General features: G+C 57.1%; 1 protein-coding gene across 2 annotated transcripts; it reads right to left on the bottom strand.

The window, feature by feature from the left end:
• Nucleotides 1-3,902: 3,902 nt before the first annotated feature.
• LOC117652262 (calmodulin) lies at nt 3,903-10,630 on the bottom strand. Of its 2 annotated transcripts, none has more exons than XM_034397032.1 (4): nt 10,322-10,630; nt 8,250-8,424; nt 7,925-8,167; nt 3,903-5,414 (listed from the first exon to the last, which is right to left on the bottom strand). In XM_034397032.1, exons 1-4 carry the CDS (start codon nt 10,322-10,324, stop codon nt 5,386-5,388), a joined length of 450 nt encoding a protein of 149 aa, XP_034252923.1. In that variant the 5' UTR covers nt 10,325-10,630; the 3' UTR covers nt 3,903-5,385. The 2 variants fall into 2 exon arrangements, with proteins under 2 accessions (XP_034252923.1, XP_034252922.1); XM_034397031.1 differs by lacking the exon at nt 10,322-10,630 and adding an exon at nt 9,093-9,155.
• Between the last annotated feature and the right edge of the window lie 7,722 nt (nt 10,631-18,352).

Raw genomic sequence — 18,352 nt, 5'->3', positions numbered from 1 at the left:
CCTCTGACTTGCAGCATTGCAGCGCGGTGCCGCCGGCACGGTCGTTCCGCGGCCGTGCACCTCCGCGATTGCCCAGCCGTTGCACTTGGACTGGCGGAGAGACGCGTCGCGGAAAAATATGATTCACGAGCGTCGCCTCGCTTCCCTCCGCGCCGTGCCTCGCAGTGCCGTGCCTCGCAGTGCCGGGCCGCGGAGTCGCATTCTTTCCGACGGCGGCGTGTCTGCCGGCGTCAGCTCTTGCGTCTCGCGAAAGCACCACACCAGCCGAGCGACGCCGGAGAGTTGTTTCATCTCTCTGTCTCTCTTGCACCGCTACGAGACGGCCCATGGGTGCGACAGAGACAGGGCGCTTCGGAGTCAGCCTTGCAGGGCCACGCTCCACGTTTTTCGCGCGACCGCCGTGACAAACACGGATGAGCAGAGCAGGCCCCGCCCCGCCCCGCCCCGCCCCGCCCCGCCCCGCCCCGAGGCGGAGTCCGCCAGGTGCACGCCCGACACTGTCCAAAACATTTTGGGTTGGCGGGTCGCCGTCCTACTCAACGGGCTCAGCGTGCGGCTTGACGGCGAGGCGGCATCAGGATGACTCCTCTCTATTTGGGGCCCCTCGCCCTGCATGGCGAATCAACATAGATTAGCCCGGCCGATGATGATTGATTTACGTTCCGTCCACCTTCGGGAGGAGTGGCGCGGCGGGGCGGGTTCGAGTGCCGCACAGTGGGCCAGAGAACCGGTGGAGGCGGCCAAAATTCTAGACGCGTCGCGGCACCGCGTCGCCGCCAAATTTCTTACTTCTTCCGCCAAGCCAAGCGGAAGTTTGCGCTGGGGCACTGGAGGGAGGGGGGGAGCACCGCGTCGTCGCGCCTTGTCGTTTTACTCGTTTCCCCCGATATGGCCAATGGCTGGCCAATGGCTGGCCAATGGCGGTGAAGGGTGTAGTGGCATGAGATGTGACAAGGCGACTCCACATGGCCGGCGCCAGCTAGCCACAGCCACTCTCACCTTCGCGTCTTGACCGCGTCGTCGCCATCTGCGAAAAGTTTCGACTGCAGCGCCATCTGCCGGCTAACGGCGGCAGTGCATGCAACGACACTGCAGGCTTCCGCGTCTGTCCGCGTCGCTCGGCGTAAGTCTGGGAGATATGCCGGGTAGGGCTGGTAGGGCCGGCCAGGCTGGGCGGGGCAGCCTCTACGGCCCGATCATCACACCGTAATGGGTCGCCTAGTTATCGTCGCATCGAACGTGCATCGCGACGCAGTGCGAGTCCGACCCGGCCTACTTTGGTCGCTCTGTCTCTCCCGCACTTATGGGGCGTTCCGAAGGGGTGCGAGAGAGACAAAGAACGCCGTTCGGAACGAGCCTGCAGCGCAGTTACAGCGCCGTGCGCGGGACTGGGCCGGGCGAACGTTACAAGACGCCGTGTAGTCTCTCCTTAACGGCCTTCTCGTCCACGCCAAGCGCAGCGCTGTCGCCAGTCGGCGACCTAGACCCGGACTCGCTCGCTCACTCTCTCACTCTCGACGCAAACCCAACAACTTCACTCGACACTCGCTCACAAATTTCAGTAGTAGCGCCCAGGTCCGTCGTCGTCGTCACTTCGTCGTCACTTCGTCGTCACTTCGTCACCACGGCGGCGGACGGCGGACTTCCTGTCCGCGACGCCGCGGCCGGCGCGGCCACACGTGAGCGACCACACTGCAGGGCACTGCAAGGCGACGCAGCTCACTTTTCTGATGAAGGCGGCGATTCCTTCCATTCTTTCCGCCGCCTTGGCAAAGTGTGTTTACCGTCTCCCAACTCGGACTTCCCTGAACCGCACTCCGTACTCCGCACTCACACGATGAGGCGCCTGGGAAAGCGACGCGCTTCAAACGCGCACCGACTTGTTTCATTGCCTCTGTGTGTGTGAGTGGTTGTGTGTTAGTGTGTGTGCAGGCCAGCCAGAGCACACAATGGGGTAGGGCCCCCAGGAATACGAGGAGAATGCCGACGAGCTGTCTATAATTGACGCGCTGTGTTCTGCCATTAGAGCCCCGGCACACCTTTTAACCCCATCAGCATCGCCCCAGTTTCCTTCCAGAGAAAATGGCTGCAATATCCAGATGGTCTGCCTGGGGACAATCCTGGAGGGTGTGCCCCGCGGGGCCAAGGCGGGCAGAGACAATTAACAGGTCAGAGTGGGAAAAACAACACGGCGGGGCGGGGATTCGAACCCGAGCACCCGGCCCCCAGGCCCGTGGTCATGCGAGGCTGCTCGGCGCAAGCGTGTTCGCTGCTCGCTCTCTTGAAAAGGTATGACAAGCTTTTTTTCACGCCGGGTGCAGCGCGGAGCACGGCGTGGATCGCGGTGTGGTCGGGGGGCGTGGCGTGTCGGCGTGGCGTGTCGGCGTGGCGTGGCGGTGGGGCCAGGACGTGAGGCGCCTCGGCGCGCCGTGCCGCCCTAGCCCACATCACGTGTCGCATGGCCACGGCGGCCACGGCGGCCACAGGCCGTGGACTACTCCAAGCTCCAAGACGACCAGGCTTCGCACTTGAGGCCATCTGCGCGCGGCGGGGCGGGGCGGACGGGGTGGACGGGGCCGGCCGGCGCAGCCCCAGCCCGCCGAGTAGCACCTTATAAGGCCTAGAGTAGCGCGAGGGTGAGGGCTGCGGGCTGCGTCGCTCCGTCTCTCTCGCACTCGTGCAGCGTCTTGTTGGTGCAAGGGAGACAGAGCGACGAGGCCCTGTTCGGAATCAGCCTGGAGGCTGGGCGGTGCAGGGCGGTGCTGGACGGGTACGACTCGGCACTGGGGCAGTGCCGTGGGTGCCCCTGGTCCTTTCCTTCGACCCCTCCAAGAGGTGTCCCCCCCCCCCCCCTTCCAAGGATGTGTCGAGGTCCTCCACGTTGGCCTATTTGCGAGTCGGACATGTCGGTCGTTCTTTTCTGTTTTCCGATTCACCGTGGGAATCGAGTATTAGCATCAGGGAATCAGGAAACGCGTTTTATTAGCGTTGTTTGAAGGATGAATCGTAAAAGCCATGCGTGTGGATCTTTGGATGGCGCCGAAGTGTCCAAGAGCGGTGTCCTTGTCCTTGCAGGACGCTACAACGATTCGCCGGCGCCAATTTTCATGTCAGGTTTCGCCGGGCGCAACAGGGAAGTACATACTGCACCACCGATCCGGCAGTCCGGTGTCGTCTCAACTTCCTCCCTCGGCCACCAGGGTGCGCCACTTCTCGGCCGGGGGCGTGTAGTTCAACCCGTCGCCGCAGCGGGGAGCTACAGTCGCTCGTGTGCGATGGGATGCCTACCCCCCGGGCGCGTTGGCCAACTCATCCCCATTTTATCTTCTCGTTAACTCGATCAGCCTTTCCCCTGCTTCTAGTTTTATTCAATCTATTTGATATTTGTTTTTAAGTTAGCGAAAAATCTGACGGAGGCATTCTCACCACTCGGAAATTCCGTTTGTCTCAAGCAATTAATTTTAGCTTAGTGCAAATTTTTGTTTTTCAGCTTGATCATTATTTCCATTATTACGAATGATCTAGGTACTAGGCCTAAGGACCCATTTTCATCAGTAGACGTGCCAGGCTCGATTGGTTTGAGGCCAGATACAATGGAGCTGGAGGGATAAGAGGAGCGACCTTCAATCAACTAGATACTGGAAAAGAATAGAGGAAATGGAATCTTTATTTCCAATTGCTGTACACCACTTTGTGTTTAGCAACAAACAGATCTAAACGCGAATTCATATTGTTTAAAGTGCAAGGAGAACTTGTGTTAGATGTGTGCACTCTACACTGTTCTCCAAAGGATATCGCATTCTTTAAACAAGATATGTCAAAGTGTATGATTAAATAGAAAACACTGAAACTAATCATAACTATAACAGGAATTAAATCCAAGGTTAGAGATTTGAGAAGTATTTAAAAGAGCAACATGTATTTCACACATTGTTGATACATTACATGCATTTATGAATAGTACGGACTATGAGAATGGAGATACCCTTTGGAGACAGGTTGGACAAGGAATGTTTGGTGCAATTAATTTAACAAAGCAAGTAACAAGACAAACAAAATATTGAGTTTATTACATTAGTCTAAAAGGGGGCTTAACAGATGGGTTCTCCAGGCAACTGAACAGACAACTAAAACGTGAAATTAAACTGATTTTGAACTCAATACTGGCAGTAAGTAGGTACTACAGTAACACCATTAGTTCAAACCAAATGTTAAAATCAGGAGCGAGTGAGTGACTGAACAAAAATTTGCAGAGAGTCACTCTCCCATTATCGGTCCTGCCTCCCACACCCAATATTGACAACATACTTCAAGCATTTGGGCTGGTATTGACTTAAACAGCGACAAGAACGCTTTGCCTTCGGGAACCACGGCCGATAACGTGAAATAACGATCTGCCAACTTCCATCAAGTTACAGACCCCAAATTAAGATGTATCGATTCTAAACGTACCCCCTGAGGATGAGCCACAACGGCTGTCCTGAAGGGGCTGTCCCCACTCCCCAAAGGGAATATCATCCTCCAAATTAATTTTAATTACTTAATTCATTCGTGTCACATGAAGTTTGAATCTAATAGTCTACCTTAACTAGCAACATGATCAAGTACAAACATAATACTAGCTAATTTTAATAAGTTGATAGAAAACTTCCTCATAAGTAAGTGGAAAGGTAACATCAAATCACAAGACACAAATGAAGAAACACATGTAAGGTTGTATTTATATTCAATGCAAACTATTTCACCGAATACATCTTTAAACTGTTGGTGGAGGGAGGAAGTGATACATAATGTGAGTGAGACTGAGACACCCAGCCCAAAATTTCCTGCACACCGCACACTCACTTGCGAGCCACTTTGCGCACTGCTCTGCGCAAGCAGCCACAGTAAAACCTCCATTTAAAATGTTCCTAAAATGGCGAAGGAATGTGACAGGTGGCATCCCTACCTGATCCCCACAAAGCTAATTAAAAACAACTAAAACCCAGATTGGAAAGATGAGCCATATAGAGCGGCCACAACAAAAATCGAGTGAAGTAAATCAGAACTTGGAAGTAATTGTTTAAAAACAGTAACTAGTACTTTTCCTAAATTTTAGAATACTTTACTGACAATTTCACAAAAAGATGGCCAATAAAATCACATTTAATTGCATGCCTGGAAATATTTTACAAAAAGGATTAACTTACACAAATAACTTGCGCCCCTTAAAATTCATTGATCATACAATCACAAATACATGAAATGAAAATTCCATTCCAATTTTAGCTACTTTCATTTCCAATTCAAGTAGAGTCAGAATGGATAAGCAGAAATGCAGGCAGGTTCATTTATCCTTCTTGGTAAACAATAGTTCTTCACTCCAGATTTATCACATTACTTGCTTCACTTTGATGTCATCATGGTGACGAATTCTGCAAAGAAGCAAAAACTATGATTAACATCATTATCCTTCAAGTCAAGGAACAGCAAAACCCACAAATGATGAGTTCAGCTATGCAATACCCATAGATAGTTGCAAATGCATTCAGTTGGGGATTATCATTAGATCTAAAAACATGACCACCAACTCAAAATGTGGCTTTTACTGTTCATAAAATTTTGGTCTAGACAGGCAATGCACAAGTCTACAACACAGGTCATGCAAACACTGACGACGCTGTATTTGTACAAAAACCCCATTGCACGACAGGACAAAGTCAGACTCCCACTCCACTGACTCATTACTTGCTGGGAAAGAACAATTAAATAAATGTGGCACATAACGGTAAAAAACTCGATAACAGATCCTAGAAAGAACAGCAACAATAGCCCGTGATGTCATCAGTATTGCAGCCATAAGTTCAAAATATACAAGAAACTTATTAAAGAAACCTATCAAGATTTAATCATAATCTGTTCCTGTCCCCTAATGCTTCAACTTCCTGGCGCAATGAGATTTTGAAGAAATGCTCTTTTATTCTGTCTTTAGCGAAAATGAACTAAACACCTGAGGCAACAGAACACTAGAAAGCAGTTATGTCTTTTTTCAATACAGAACAAAATGCTCTGGTCAAGTTCCGGTATAATTAATCTTTATTAGTCTCCCCCTCTACATTTAACTTGAACCCCATCACAAAGTTACCTGTTCTGCTTTGGCAAACACAGCATATTAATCAAGTTCAAGGAACCGGCCAAGGAGCAGCATAGTTCCACATTCACAAAAGACTACAGTGGAAACCAACCAGCATAATCATAGAAATGCTATAGATTTCATCATGAGCAACTACTAAAAACAAGCAGAAGGCATGGCCAGAAAATTTAAGCCACCCAACTAATATTCTATTGCCTTTGAGGAATAATCGATCATGCAGCCATGATTAGGTTAAAGATTAAAAAGAAGTTATAAGAAACAGTTTTAATGTAACAAAGTCACAATACAAAAAGAGAGTTGAGAAATATGTAGAGATAGTGCTAACAGAACTTGGAAACAAATAAAAATAATTACAAAGAAACTTAGCTTCTTGTAGGCAATAAAATTATCTGCCAGAAACATTGAATGAAACTCCCAGCAATTAAAAAAGGAAGAACTACTCCAATCAAATTTATTGGACCACTATGCTGAGATGCCAAAGTCAATCCATTGTGTAATATTAAAATAAAAGAGTCATACTGATAGTCCAATTGTGAAACTAAATGAGTCAAACTGATTAAAACTTGCACCAAAATAACTGAAAGACTTGAGCTAATTTATGATCCCCCAGAATACCCTGCATGTAACTAAACCCAAATTGATGGAATCAAAAGTATGCTGCCAATGCAGAACATTTACAATACGTGTTTGGAGAGGGACAGATAGTCCTACAAGGGGCGCCCTGGGTGGTCTATGGTACCACGATGCATAGCAAGGGTTCATTGCACAAAGATAGGATGACGATGCAAATCAATTGCGAGGAAGCTTGAAAAATGTCCTTCCAGCAAGTACAGTGAAAGACACTGAACAAACAATCCATCGGCAATTGGAGAAACAATAAGACTAGACTTTTAACAGAAATTAACAGACAGAGTGGCCAAACATCTCCAGAATGCTGAGTTTTTCACTGAATGGTTAAGACAGAAGCAGCCCAATAAGGAAATATTGAAGTCTTATCTAGAATTAGTGGTAATTCATTGCCTTCATACAAGAGGGCTACCATTGTGATATTGTGCAGTAAAACACACAGCGTGAAAGAGTGTGGCCACTCTACTGAGGGTCATCATGTGCATTACAGAACATTCCGCTACGAGGCAACGCCAACCAATTCAAAGCACTGACCACCTAAGGTCCTGCCCTGACCGGCTAACCGAGGGGGAGACTAGCGTAAGCGCTCGCGCACCCTGGCCTGAGCACCCTCTGAAAACTATTTGAGCAAGAGTATGGAAATCTGCAAGAGGAGAAAACAGAATGAACAAGACCCATGCACATTGCAGCATCATCCATTAAACACGGACAATGAACCTTGCTCAACATTTTAAAAGGTGATCTGAACAGGACAATTAGCTTCACACAGAACAAATGCCAATCTCAGCTGTTGCTTTGACAACTACAAAAGCTCAATTGGAACAAGAGGATCTGTTGAGGATGGGACATGACTTCACTCAATCATTGATGGAACAATTAAAGAACCACAAGATAAGGCCTCAGATTAATCCCATAATGCCAAGCAATATATGATACTGCTGCATGCGCGGATCTGGCAACTGTCTCTGCTGGCTAGCTGCCACAGCTTGGTGCAACAAAGCACACAAACATTTACAAGAACCAAACCCATTGAAAATGGCATCAGTGTGCCCCTAGACCAACTTCAGGTACTGGCACGGAAAACAGAACAAACTGTACACAAATACACAATGTCCACTGACCAGGACTGCAGATTCAATATGTAGAGTGAAAATGACGACTTACCTTCATAGTTAACCTGGCCGTCACCATCAATGTCCGCTTCACGGATCATCTCGTCGACTTCTTCGTCTGTCAGCTTCTCACCAAGGTTGGTCATGACGTGCCTCAACTCAGCAGCACTGATGAAGCCGTTGCCATCCTTGTCAAAGACTCGGAAAGCCTCTCTGATTTCTTCCTCGCTGTCGGTATCCTTCATTTTCCGTGCCATCATGGTCAGGAACTCAGGGAAGTCAATGGTGCCGTTACCTACAGAAGCAAAACAGCAGTTTGATGAAAATGGCCTCAATAAACAGAAACTGACAAGACAGAACACTCATGCAAAACTTACCATCAGCATCTACTTCATTGATCATGTCCTGAAGCTCAGCTTCTGTGGGGTTCTGCCCTAAGGATCTCATGACTGTTCCAAGTTCCTTGGTGGTGATTGTGCCATCTCCGTCCTTGTCGAAGAGTGAGAACGCCTCCTTGAACTCAGCAATCTGCTCCTCAGTCAGTTGATCGGCCTGAAAGAATAAAAAGTAACAGATTGCTTTAGAACTAGTCTGGTACTGACTCAGTTCTCAGTACTCCATCAATGAGTACAAGGAACTGAACTGATACAAACACTTCAATGAATTTACATTTCAAACCATGCTAACTTCAGAATGACAAAAACAGTATAGTTGAAAACAAACTTCAGAGATTGTGCATTGACACTAGGAATCTTATTACAATGATAAGGATGTGTCCAAAATTGGTGAACTTGTAACATGAGACATGTCATAAAATACGCCCAAAATTAAAAAAAAAATGACTGAAAGCTCCATTGAATGCCACCAGGCTTCCCGGCGAAGAAACAACACTGAATGGCGTAACTTGAAATATGAATATTACCATCAAGAGAGTCATGCACAGTTTCTGTATGAGGTTAGATTCTTACTAACATGGGACAATCACCATGGCAAAAACTACATCATGATGCCACACCCCCCAATTCACACTGCACTCAAAACCAGCACTCGCAAACATTGGTCAGGTTAGTAGGTCCACACTGTTACAACTACCTATTGATCCATGTCAATAACCTGCGCGGGCAGGCTCGAGTTAGTGAGAAGGTCCACACTCTAGTCCGGTTAGGCGATTCGCGGCTCTCACGGCCACACTGCACACCAAGTACACACGCTCGTCCAACCTTTTCCGAGTTGGGCGCGGTGGCCGGGGACTCCACGTTCAGGGACATGTCTGCTTGGCGTTCTGCTTGGCTGTGGGCCGGGCTAGGGCTGGGCTAGGGCTCTGGCTCTAGGTCAGCACGACTCGTCTCGCCCTTGAGTGCGGCAAGGCTCCGTAGCACTTCGAAGCACTGCGTAGCGGCCGCCACAACACGCTCAACCCCACAGCACTGCGAGCACACGGCTTGGGCCAAATCCTAAACAGACCCTTCGCCCTCGGACACGAGCACTCGCTGCGGAGGGCAGGGACCCCAAGAGGGACCCGGGCCTGGGGGCTGAGGCCTGGGGGCTCGGTCGGCACGCCAAGCACGGCGACGTCGGGGGCACGCCGACACGGCAGCACGGCGATGAGCTGGGGCCAGCGGCCTGGGGGCGGTAGGCGGGGGCCCCGCCGGGCTTGGCCTCTGCCTCGGCCGGGGGCGGCCGGGGGCGGCCGGGGGCGGCTGGCTGGCGGCCTCGGCGCTCCGGGGGCGGTGCTGGCGGCTCGCGGGGCAGCGACTCCGACTCGGGGGCGGCGCCGCGGCTTCTCCACGGGCGTGCCCTGCTTCTGCTTGCCCGGGCCGGGGGCGGCGGGGGCGGTTTGCGCCGCGGTTGCGAAGGCGGCCGTTGACAAGGTATCCAAGACGTATCCCAGAGATGGCGGTGCAGGCTGACGAGGCGGAGAGGCGACGTCCGTTCACTTCTGACCACCTGCGTTGGCTCCCGCTGACGCACCACGGACCAGCGCCTCTTCTCGGCCAAAGTCCAGCGCGGTGCCAGACGAGCTCTTGCCACTTCACACTCGGCCCGACGGGTCCTGCTCTCGCAATTTGACTCTGATTATGCGCTGTGCGCCTAGGCTCGCCTTAACCTTAAATCCGCCAGGTCGAACCCGGGCGAGCACAAGCCCCGCTGGCGTCAAGCCTAGGTGTCCAAGCGGTCGCCCATTCGCACAGAGTCGCTTGCTTGCTTCAGACTCAAACTTGGAAACAGAAAGCCCACCACCGTGACAGAACCGTCAGACTAGGACTTCTCTCCCCCGACACCACTGCAGAGTCCATACAAGAAGCGGCTCCCGAAACGTCAGCGGGCCGAGCTCAAAGTCAGATTCCGGAGAGGATAACCACAGTCGCACGGAAATAATCCAACAGGGCGATCGGCCGATATTTCACGGACAATATTTTCACCACGATGGGTATTTCTAACCACTCACCATTGTTGATTCGTCGCGGGTTCTCGAACAGAACTACACAACGGCCGCGGGCGCGAATGTCGCGAACTCGCTCCGACAAAATCCCACGGATAAATGGAGGTTCGGGCAGTATCACCACCGTGTATACATCCGCCGGAGACTTTTTCGCCAGCCGCAGTGCGTCTTCTCTTTGCAGCTGTCAAATGAGGTCTGAGGTGCTCCCGAAATTAATTTCACGCGTTCCAAGTCACACACAAACCGATTTGAACGTCAAACGGTCCGTCCAACGTGCGAGACGGCGAGGGACTACTTCCCGGGCGCGGAGGCACACCGCTTTATAGGCGGTGGGTGCGGTCTTGTTTACTAGACTGCCTCGTCTCTCCGCTCTGCGCCGCTCTGCGCCGCTCACATCCAAACTAAAGTCGCCTCTGATTGGCTGGTACGCACCTGCAATGCGTCAACCATGTTGTAGGGGCCTGTGAGCCTCTCGGCGCGTTCAACGCTCATGTTTAGGCCGGAAAATGCATAGGGGCGTCTTTTGGAGGGAGAAAAGGCAGGGGAAAGCCTGGAAAATTGAGCTGTCTGCTTTGCCCCTCCTCTGCGGACGGGCCGCCATTTTCTCGAATTTTCAGGGGATCGATACAGCGGCGGACTGACGCAGTTGGCAGTTTCGCCGTTTCAACGCCGTAGTAATTGAAGAAGCCACCGAGAACGGCTTCGGCTTGGCCGTTGGACCTTTATTCTCGAATTTGGTCCGGATCCGACCGTTAGAAATGGCGCAAAAGGGGTAAACGCGGTGTTTGAATGGGCGCCATCGCGCATGCGCAGTGGGCATGCCCTGGTGCTGCAGTGCACCGCTCGGGGCGCGCTCTGCGACCCCCCTCCCCTCTCCTCCCCCTGCCCCTCGCCTCTCCCGGCATACAACGCGACCTGAACCGCGCCCCGCCGCGCTCGCCGCGCCGGTCCATGCCGCTCCCTGCCGCCCCCTCACCCCTTCCCCGCCGCGGACGTCCACGACGCGACCTGGGACCGGCCAACCGGCACCGCGGCAAGGGGGAAGGGGGCGGGGAAGGGGCTCGCGCTACGCGGCAGCGCCACGACGCGCCGCCACGCCCCACCGCGCATAGACCGGCTAAGACCAGAGCGCCGGGCCGCCACGCCGCCGGGGCGCGAAGGCGAACACGCGAAGCGCGAACGCACCCACAGCCGGAAGCCCACTTGGCCAGGAGAAGGCAGTGGTTAGCAATTAAAGTCGCACCTAGGCGTGCTGGCGTTGGCCTTGGCGCTCGGGCCGTCCCTCACGCTGGTACGCCAGGACGATGTCGGGGTCGAGCGTCTTGGACCAACCCCTTGCCTCGATCCAAGGCCCCCACCGAGCTTTCTCACTGATGGGCCTTGTGTCCTCCGGACCTTCCCTGAGCGCATTGGGACTTCCCCGCGAGCCCCCGCAATGCCACTCGCCAGCAGCGCAAGCGTCGTACACCACACTGTACTCTACAGCCGCGGCTCACTCTCACAGAGACCGCCAGCGAAGCCGACGGCGTGCGTGCGCGTCGAACGATGCTTACTGTCCCTTCGTCTGACGTTCCCCCGCCGTCTGCGGCCGACTTGAACATGCTGCTGGGATGGGTCGGGATGGGCTTGAGCGCGGACCTGCTGTAGTATGGGACTCGCCAAGAGTGCGTCGACTGTCAGCTACACTGTCAGCGTCGTCATGGCAACCAAAGCCCCGCTCAAACGGCGGCAACGCCAGGCGATGCTCGATGACTTTGTTTTTATTTCGGCAAAGCGCCGCCCAGTGTTGGCGGTGGCGCCACAGCCGCAGGCACGGCTTCAGGCACCGCCCTGTGGGAAACGCGAGTCCACTTCATTGAATGAATACGGATGAATCGGGAAAGCGGGGCGAGCGGTGGGGCTTGCCGGGGCACTTCTTGAAGTCGCGCTCGGCGTCAGCGCGTCAGCCGGGCAAGCCAAGGCAAGGCGAAGGCCCGAAGGCCCGAAGGCCCGAAGGCGCGGCAGTAAAGACAAGCCGATTCCAGTGCCGCGCCTCGGTCCCGGTCGTCTCGGTGCCCAGCTGGCGCGCTGGTGCCGGTACTTAGAGCCAGCCGCCTGGTGGCGAAGCATCGCTCTGTCTCTCTCGCACTCATGGGGCCTCCCTTAGGGGTGCGAGCGAGACAGAGCGGCACTGTTAGGAATCATCCTGCAGGACGGCGACCGTTTGACGCGCAAGCCGCGCAAGCACGCCGCCGACGTGGATGGCCCGGGCCGCGCCATTTTTTTGGCGCCTTGTCAACTTGCCGGCGTCGCGACCGGCGCGACCGAGGCCTCGGTGGGCGACGCGGCGACGCGGCGACGCTGGGCTGTTCAAGTCACATCATGATCGCGCGACGGATTTGCCACCACGCCGTGCGCGTTGCGGCGCGGTCGTCGAGGTCGATACGGCATTGCCGGCTTCGTCGCCGTCCCGCCCGCCAGGGCCCGCTCGCACAGGGCAATTGCCAGAGTTTTTCGTATGCACACTGTGTGTTCCTGCTTATCCAGAGGCCGCGACGAATGTAAAAAGGAGCGTGGTTTTGACCTTTGTCGAAGACAGTGGGCTTGAAACCTCCGGCGGCGCGTTTCTAGTTCACATCCGCAAGCCTCAAGCAATCCGCCCCCTGTCTCGTGGCCGTCCGAAGTTACAACCCCGCCACTCCACTCCACTCCACTCTACTCCACTCCAGCGACAGCGGTCGGTCGCGGGCATCAGATCTATCAGATATCCCCCCCCCCCCCCGGATTCACCCTAGACGCTGCGGGAAAGTGAAACGGGGAAAGGGAGAGGGGGTTCACTGCGACGCGCCTCGTTGTTTTACAGTGATGCATAAATCATGTTCACAACTGACTGGCTGGGCTGAGCGACGTGCGTCGCGGGGGGCGTCGCCGTGTCACGCCAGCCGAGCGACGCCGAGCGACGCCGCCGTGGAGTGTCGCTCCGTCTCTGTCGCACTCGACCCGTGATTCGTGGGCGTGCGAGAGGGACAGAGCGACGAAACGAATGTTCGGAATGAGTCCGCGGGCCGCGGGGAGGAGGCCAAGGAGGCCTTGTGCTCGCCTTGTGCCCTGCGCGGTGTGGCCTGTGGCCCTGGTTAGGCCGCCCCAGCGACGCGGCGGCGCGGCGGGCTGGCCTACCCGCACGGCGCTGGCGGCTCTACGCGGCTCTACGCCGCCCGCTACCCCCTGACTCCTGTGCGCCGCGCCGCCGTGGCCGCCGTGGCCGTCTTTCCTATTCCTGCCCGGCGACTTGACCTTCTGCGCGGCGGTCAGCAGAAAGGGGACTGGCGTGTCTACCCTGATCCGGGATTAATGAACCAGAGTGCCTCTCGCGTGGGAGTGCGCGTGTGTGGGCGTGTGTGAGTGAGAGGGAACTGTTTCCAGGCCGTGCCCCGTGGCAGTGACAGGAGCACCTGGATTGACTCTGCCTGGCGTCGCGGGCGTGCGAGGGGGACGGAGCGAGGGACGCCCTGGACGTGCTGGGCCCTGGCTGCCGGGGCCCTCGCCGGGGCCCTCGCGGGGGCCCTCGCAGCACGCACACAGACGAGGCAGACCGACGGCGGGGCGCGGAGGGGCGCGGAGGGGCGCGGCGGCCGGGTGGATCAATAAGGGACGTGCACTGGCGGGGGGCGGGGGCAGGCGGGGGCAGGCGGGGGGCGTGGGGCTCGGGGGCCCAGCATAGCGGTACGGCAGGGCCAGGCAGGGCTAGGCAGGGCGGCCACCACGGCGCCACGCCACTGCGTCTCGCCTCTTTTCGATCAATGCCGCCAACTGTGCGATTATTCATTTCGTTCATTTCAGCCCAGCAAGGGAAGCGACACAGGCGGCAAGCAAGGCAAGCACCCAGCCAGCGCAGGCCCCGCAGGCCGGACTAGCTCGACGCGCCGCGCAGGCCGGGCGCCACGCCTAGGGGTTGGCGCGACTGGAGGAGCGCGTCGAGGCGCCGTCGGGCCGGCAGGTTGGCAGCGCGGAGGCGCGGGTGAAGGCACTCGCCACCGACGCGAAAGCGGCGAAAGGGAGGTGGGGGAGTGCGTTGTACGGAGCTATGCGCGCGCGTCTGTGTGTGTGTGTGTGTGTGTGTGTGTGTGTGTGTGTGTGTGTCCGTGGGCACGTGTGCGTGTTCAATAGCAGAGCCCCAAGACGTAGATGAATGTGAGACGCGAGCAAAGGGGAATATGAGCCTCTTAGCAAAACACCCTGCGGGGCCACGCGCCACGCCAGGCCAAGCCTTGCACGTGTTTGACGGCCAGCCGGCTGATTCCGAACATATCGCTCTGTCTCTCTCGCACCCCTGTGAAGACAGCGCTGCGAAAGCACGGTTTGGATTCGGCCTGCAGGCGGATTGTCGGGGGCGTATCCGGTGTCGCAGAGCGCGGAGCCCCGGCCGAGGCCCCGGCCGTCCCGGGATGGTGCTGGACGAGGCCCTGGACGCAGTCCCGGACAACGGCAGCAATCAGCGGAGCGGTGCAGAGCGGTGCAGAGCGATGACGTCAGAGGGCAGCCGGCGGGTCGGGCCGGCCCGGGGTCTCGGAGGGCTACACGGGGTACACGGCAGTGAATGGGTTTGCAGGGCAGCGGGGCGGCGGGGCGGCGGGGCCGAGGCCAGCGGGGCCAGCGGGGGCTGCGGGGCCTCTGGGGCACGGGGTGGCGGGCGGTAGGCAAGCAGACAAGCAGGCAAGGCCGGCAAAGCACTGCAAGGTTACAAAGCGCTTCATAGGGGACGACACGGACAGGGTGGCAAAGCTACGCCCGCGGAAGCTGGTCCAGCTGAGGTAGGCGCGGTGGCAGGCAGATGTTTCAGTCCCAAACCATCCAGAACCTCACCGCATCACCTTTGCAAGGTTTCAAGGGGTTGGTTCCAGGGTCACACCAAGGTTTCGCAGCCAGAAAGGACGCCGTCGACGACGGGGTGGCGGACGGGGCGGCATGGCGCGGGGCTCGGGGGCTCCAGGGTCCCCGCTTTCTGCTCTGCCACAAGTGAAAGGCTATCAACAGGCAAGGAGGGGTGGCGGAGCGAGGCGGGGCGGGCCGGGGCGGGCCGATACGAGTGAGCCCACCTCCCGCCCCACCCCGCCCCACCCCGCCCCACCCCCCCCACCCCGCCCGCCCCGGTAGCGCCGCGTAGGGTGCGCCGAGCCGTCTTCCTTCGGCGCCCCGGGGCCCTACCGGGACGGGTGGGCGGGCCGCCTCCAGCCTCGCAAAGTGCACAAAGACGACTAATGAGACAATGGGGCCTTCGTTGGCGGCCAGCCGGAAGCAGGTAACCGGAAGCAACTGCCGCCAGCGACAAGGAAGGGCTGCAGGAGTGTATTAAAGTCCCACGCCTCACGGTGCCACCGCGCCAGGTTGGGGAATAACGGAGCCTTGATTTGATACATGGCTTATTTTTTCACGATAATTGATTGCTGCTGCGGGGTCCGAACGCCGCTTTGACCTCCGCCGGAGAAAGGTTCTCGAGGGAAGGGGCTCTGACGCAGACAGGTCCCGCAGAGAAGGGGTGTGGGAGAGAGAGAGAATCTGGCAGTGTCAGCGAGCAGCAGGGCGAGAGGAGTCTTGGCCGGCTGTGCTGCCTGCCAGTGTGCTCCACGATTGGACCTTTTCATTGCAAGATGTACTGCAGGCTGAACGCTTTCGTCGCTCCGTCTCTCTCGCACTCGTGGCGCTTGCCGCGGGGGTGCGAGAGAGACGCCACCACTCCAGGCGGTACTGAATGGCGAGCACAATGGCCAGCCCTTCTTGAGCTGCGGTGTCCGATCCAATTCAAAAGCCGGACGGGAATAGCCTCGTCTGTCCGTGCGGCCCGTGCGGCCCGTGCTACGCGTGCTGGAGACTTCCGAAAGTCGATTGCGTCGCTCTGTCTCTCTCGCACCCACTCGCGACGCCCGCGAGTGCGAGTGAGACAGAGCGACGGAATCGACTCCCGGAATCGGTCTGCTGCCCGGGACCGAGGCCGCCGAGGGCCGAGAGTGCCTTTTTGCGACTTTTCTGGCGATTAAGGAACCCGCACCGCCAATCCTGTCTCCTTCTATTATTGGCTGGAACGTTACCTGGGATTTTCTACTATCAAAAGAAGAGAGAAGGGGGCTTATTGGGCTGATTTAAGTGACAATTGTGATCCATCGGAGAATGAGTAGAATGCTGTCACCAAATTGCATCCAGAGTGGTTTGTTTTCCAAAGAAGGTTTTGATAAAATCTAATGTATTTCGACTGATGATAAAATAGATATAAATCTTTATTTCGAAGAGCACGAAAGGAAACGAGGTTTGAAACTGCTCGGCGTTGGCATGGCGAGGACGGCGAGGACGGCGAGGACGGCCGCATCCTTTCGCACGCCCCTCATCAACATGTCCATGTCCGCCGCGCTGAATGCATAAACCGGACTGAAAACAAAACGAAACCCAATTAGCAGTGGCGCTGCGCCCTGGCCGTGCACTGCAGCGTGCGGCGTCGCGCGTCCCCGTCGCGGTCCCCGAGGCCATCACGCCGGCTGCACAACGGCCCCCACTTGCGGTGGCGCTTCGATTTGGCTTGGCCCGTGCACTGCAGCGTCCCGGGGGTCGGGGCCCGGGTCCCCGGGGGGGCCCCCGCGGTCCCCGAGGGCCAACCCAACGTCGGCTGCAAGGTCGCCGGCCCCCGCCACCCCCCGCGCGGTGGCTCCCGGCCTTCACATTTGGGGCGGTTGACTCCCGGGTGCACGGCCTGCCGAGCGCGCGTTGCCGTGGGCCGCGGCGCGCAGCGGCTCCGGGGGAAAAACGGGGGGGGGAGTCGGGGCCCCGATCGGGGGCAAAGAAAGGGGGGCCCAAAAGGGCGCCAACCCGTGCCCGCACGGCGCTCACTCCTAATCCCCGGGGTGGCTGCCGGCCGATTGCACACTTCGGCGGCTCGACGGCGGACGGACCCGCTAGTTTATACCCGCGCGGTTTGGGGGCCACGCTTAAGTCTCCGGCTCAAACCTGTTTCAGAAGGGACAGGGCGGGGCAGTCCCCGGGTGTCGACACAGCGGGGCACGAGGGCCTCCAACCCCGTGTCCCCCGGCGCGGGTGACGTGTGTTGTAAAACGCCCGCCCACAGTGGTCGTCACAGTCGCCACCATGGTCGCACAGTGGTCGTCACAGTGGTGTCACAGTGGTCGTCACAGTGGTCGTCACAGTGGTCGTCACAGTGGTCGTCACAGTGGTCGTCACAGTGGTCGTCACAGTGGTCGTCACAGTGGTCGTCACAGTGGTCGTCACAGTGGTCGTCACAGTGGAGTCCTGCCGGCCGGTCCCGAGGCTTGCTGGCCGTGCTGGCCTTGATGTCGCCGCCCCGATAGCAGGGCTGCTAGGACCGCTCTGTCCCTCTCGCACCGAGTCGCACCCCTACGGTGCCCTACGGCACGCGCCGTGAGTGCGACAGAGACAGAGCTGCGCGGCTCGATAAGGCGGAGCGCCGCACCGCGGAGCGGAGATAGCGAAAGTAGTGTCAATGAAGGACGACGTCGTGACGTCGTGTCGGCCGACCGGGCTGCCTGCTCTCCAGGCGCTCTGTCTCACTCGCACCCGTGCGCCACGCCGGCCACGCCGGCCACGCCCCGTGGGTGCGAGAGAGACAGAGCGATGGGACGCGCGGCGGCCGTTGTCAGGCGCCGCACGTCGCCGCCGCGTCCATCAGGACGTTCTGCCGGCCTGCCGGGTGCCGCCGCACCGCGGCACCGCGGCGTGGTGGCCGAGGAAGCACCGCGCCGGCCACGCCCACGCCGCCACGCCCCGCCCTCACAGTGTCGCCACAAGTAGGCAAAATCCTCACAACGCACCGGTGTCCGAGAGGCGGCCAACCCGCCTCATGTTCCCACAGCATATGCGCTTTTCCGCAAGAAACTAAAACAACACCATTCGGCGCCTTGCGCATCCCTGCCTCTGCAGCCGCGAGCTTTGCAGTGCCGGCGTGCCTTTGTTGTGGTTTGCACTCTGTCTCTATCCCGATTGGCACCCGAGCCGCGGGCGGGGCGGGGCGAGCGATATGTACCGAACTTGATCCGC

Source organism: Thrips palmi, unplaced genomic scaffold (genome assembly GCF_012932325.1).
Source record: "Thrips palmi isolate BJ-2018 unplaced genomic scaffold, TpBJ-2018v1 HiC_scaffold_7, whole genome shotgun sequence".
Classification (NCBI taxonomy): domain Eukaryota; kingdom Metazoa; phylum Arthropoda; class Insecta; order Thysanoptera; family Thripidae; genus Thrips; species Thrips palmi.
Note: the sequence above shows the minus strand (reverse complement) of the source record. Positions and strands in the feature narration are given on the sequence as shown.

Coding starts and splice junctions, on each gene's coding strand:
- LOC117652262 (XM_034397031.1), bottom strand. CDS start 9,140: ATGTCCCTGAACGTGGAGTCCCCGGCCACCGCGCCCAACTCGGAAAAG. Junction 8,168..8,249: donor CAATGAAGTAGATGCTGATG/GTAAGTTTTGCA, acceptor TTGCTTCTGTAG/GTAACGGCACCATTGACTTC. Junction 5,415..7,924: donor CGGCCAGGTTAACTATGAAG/GTAAGTCGTCAT, acceptor GCTTCTTTGCAG/AATTCGTCACCATGATGACA.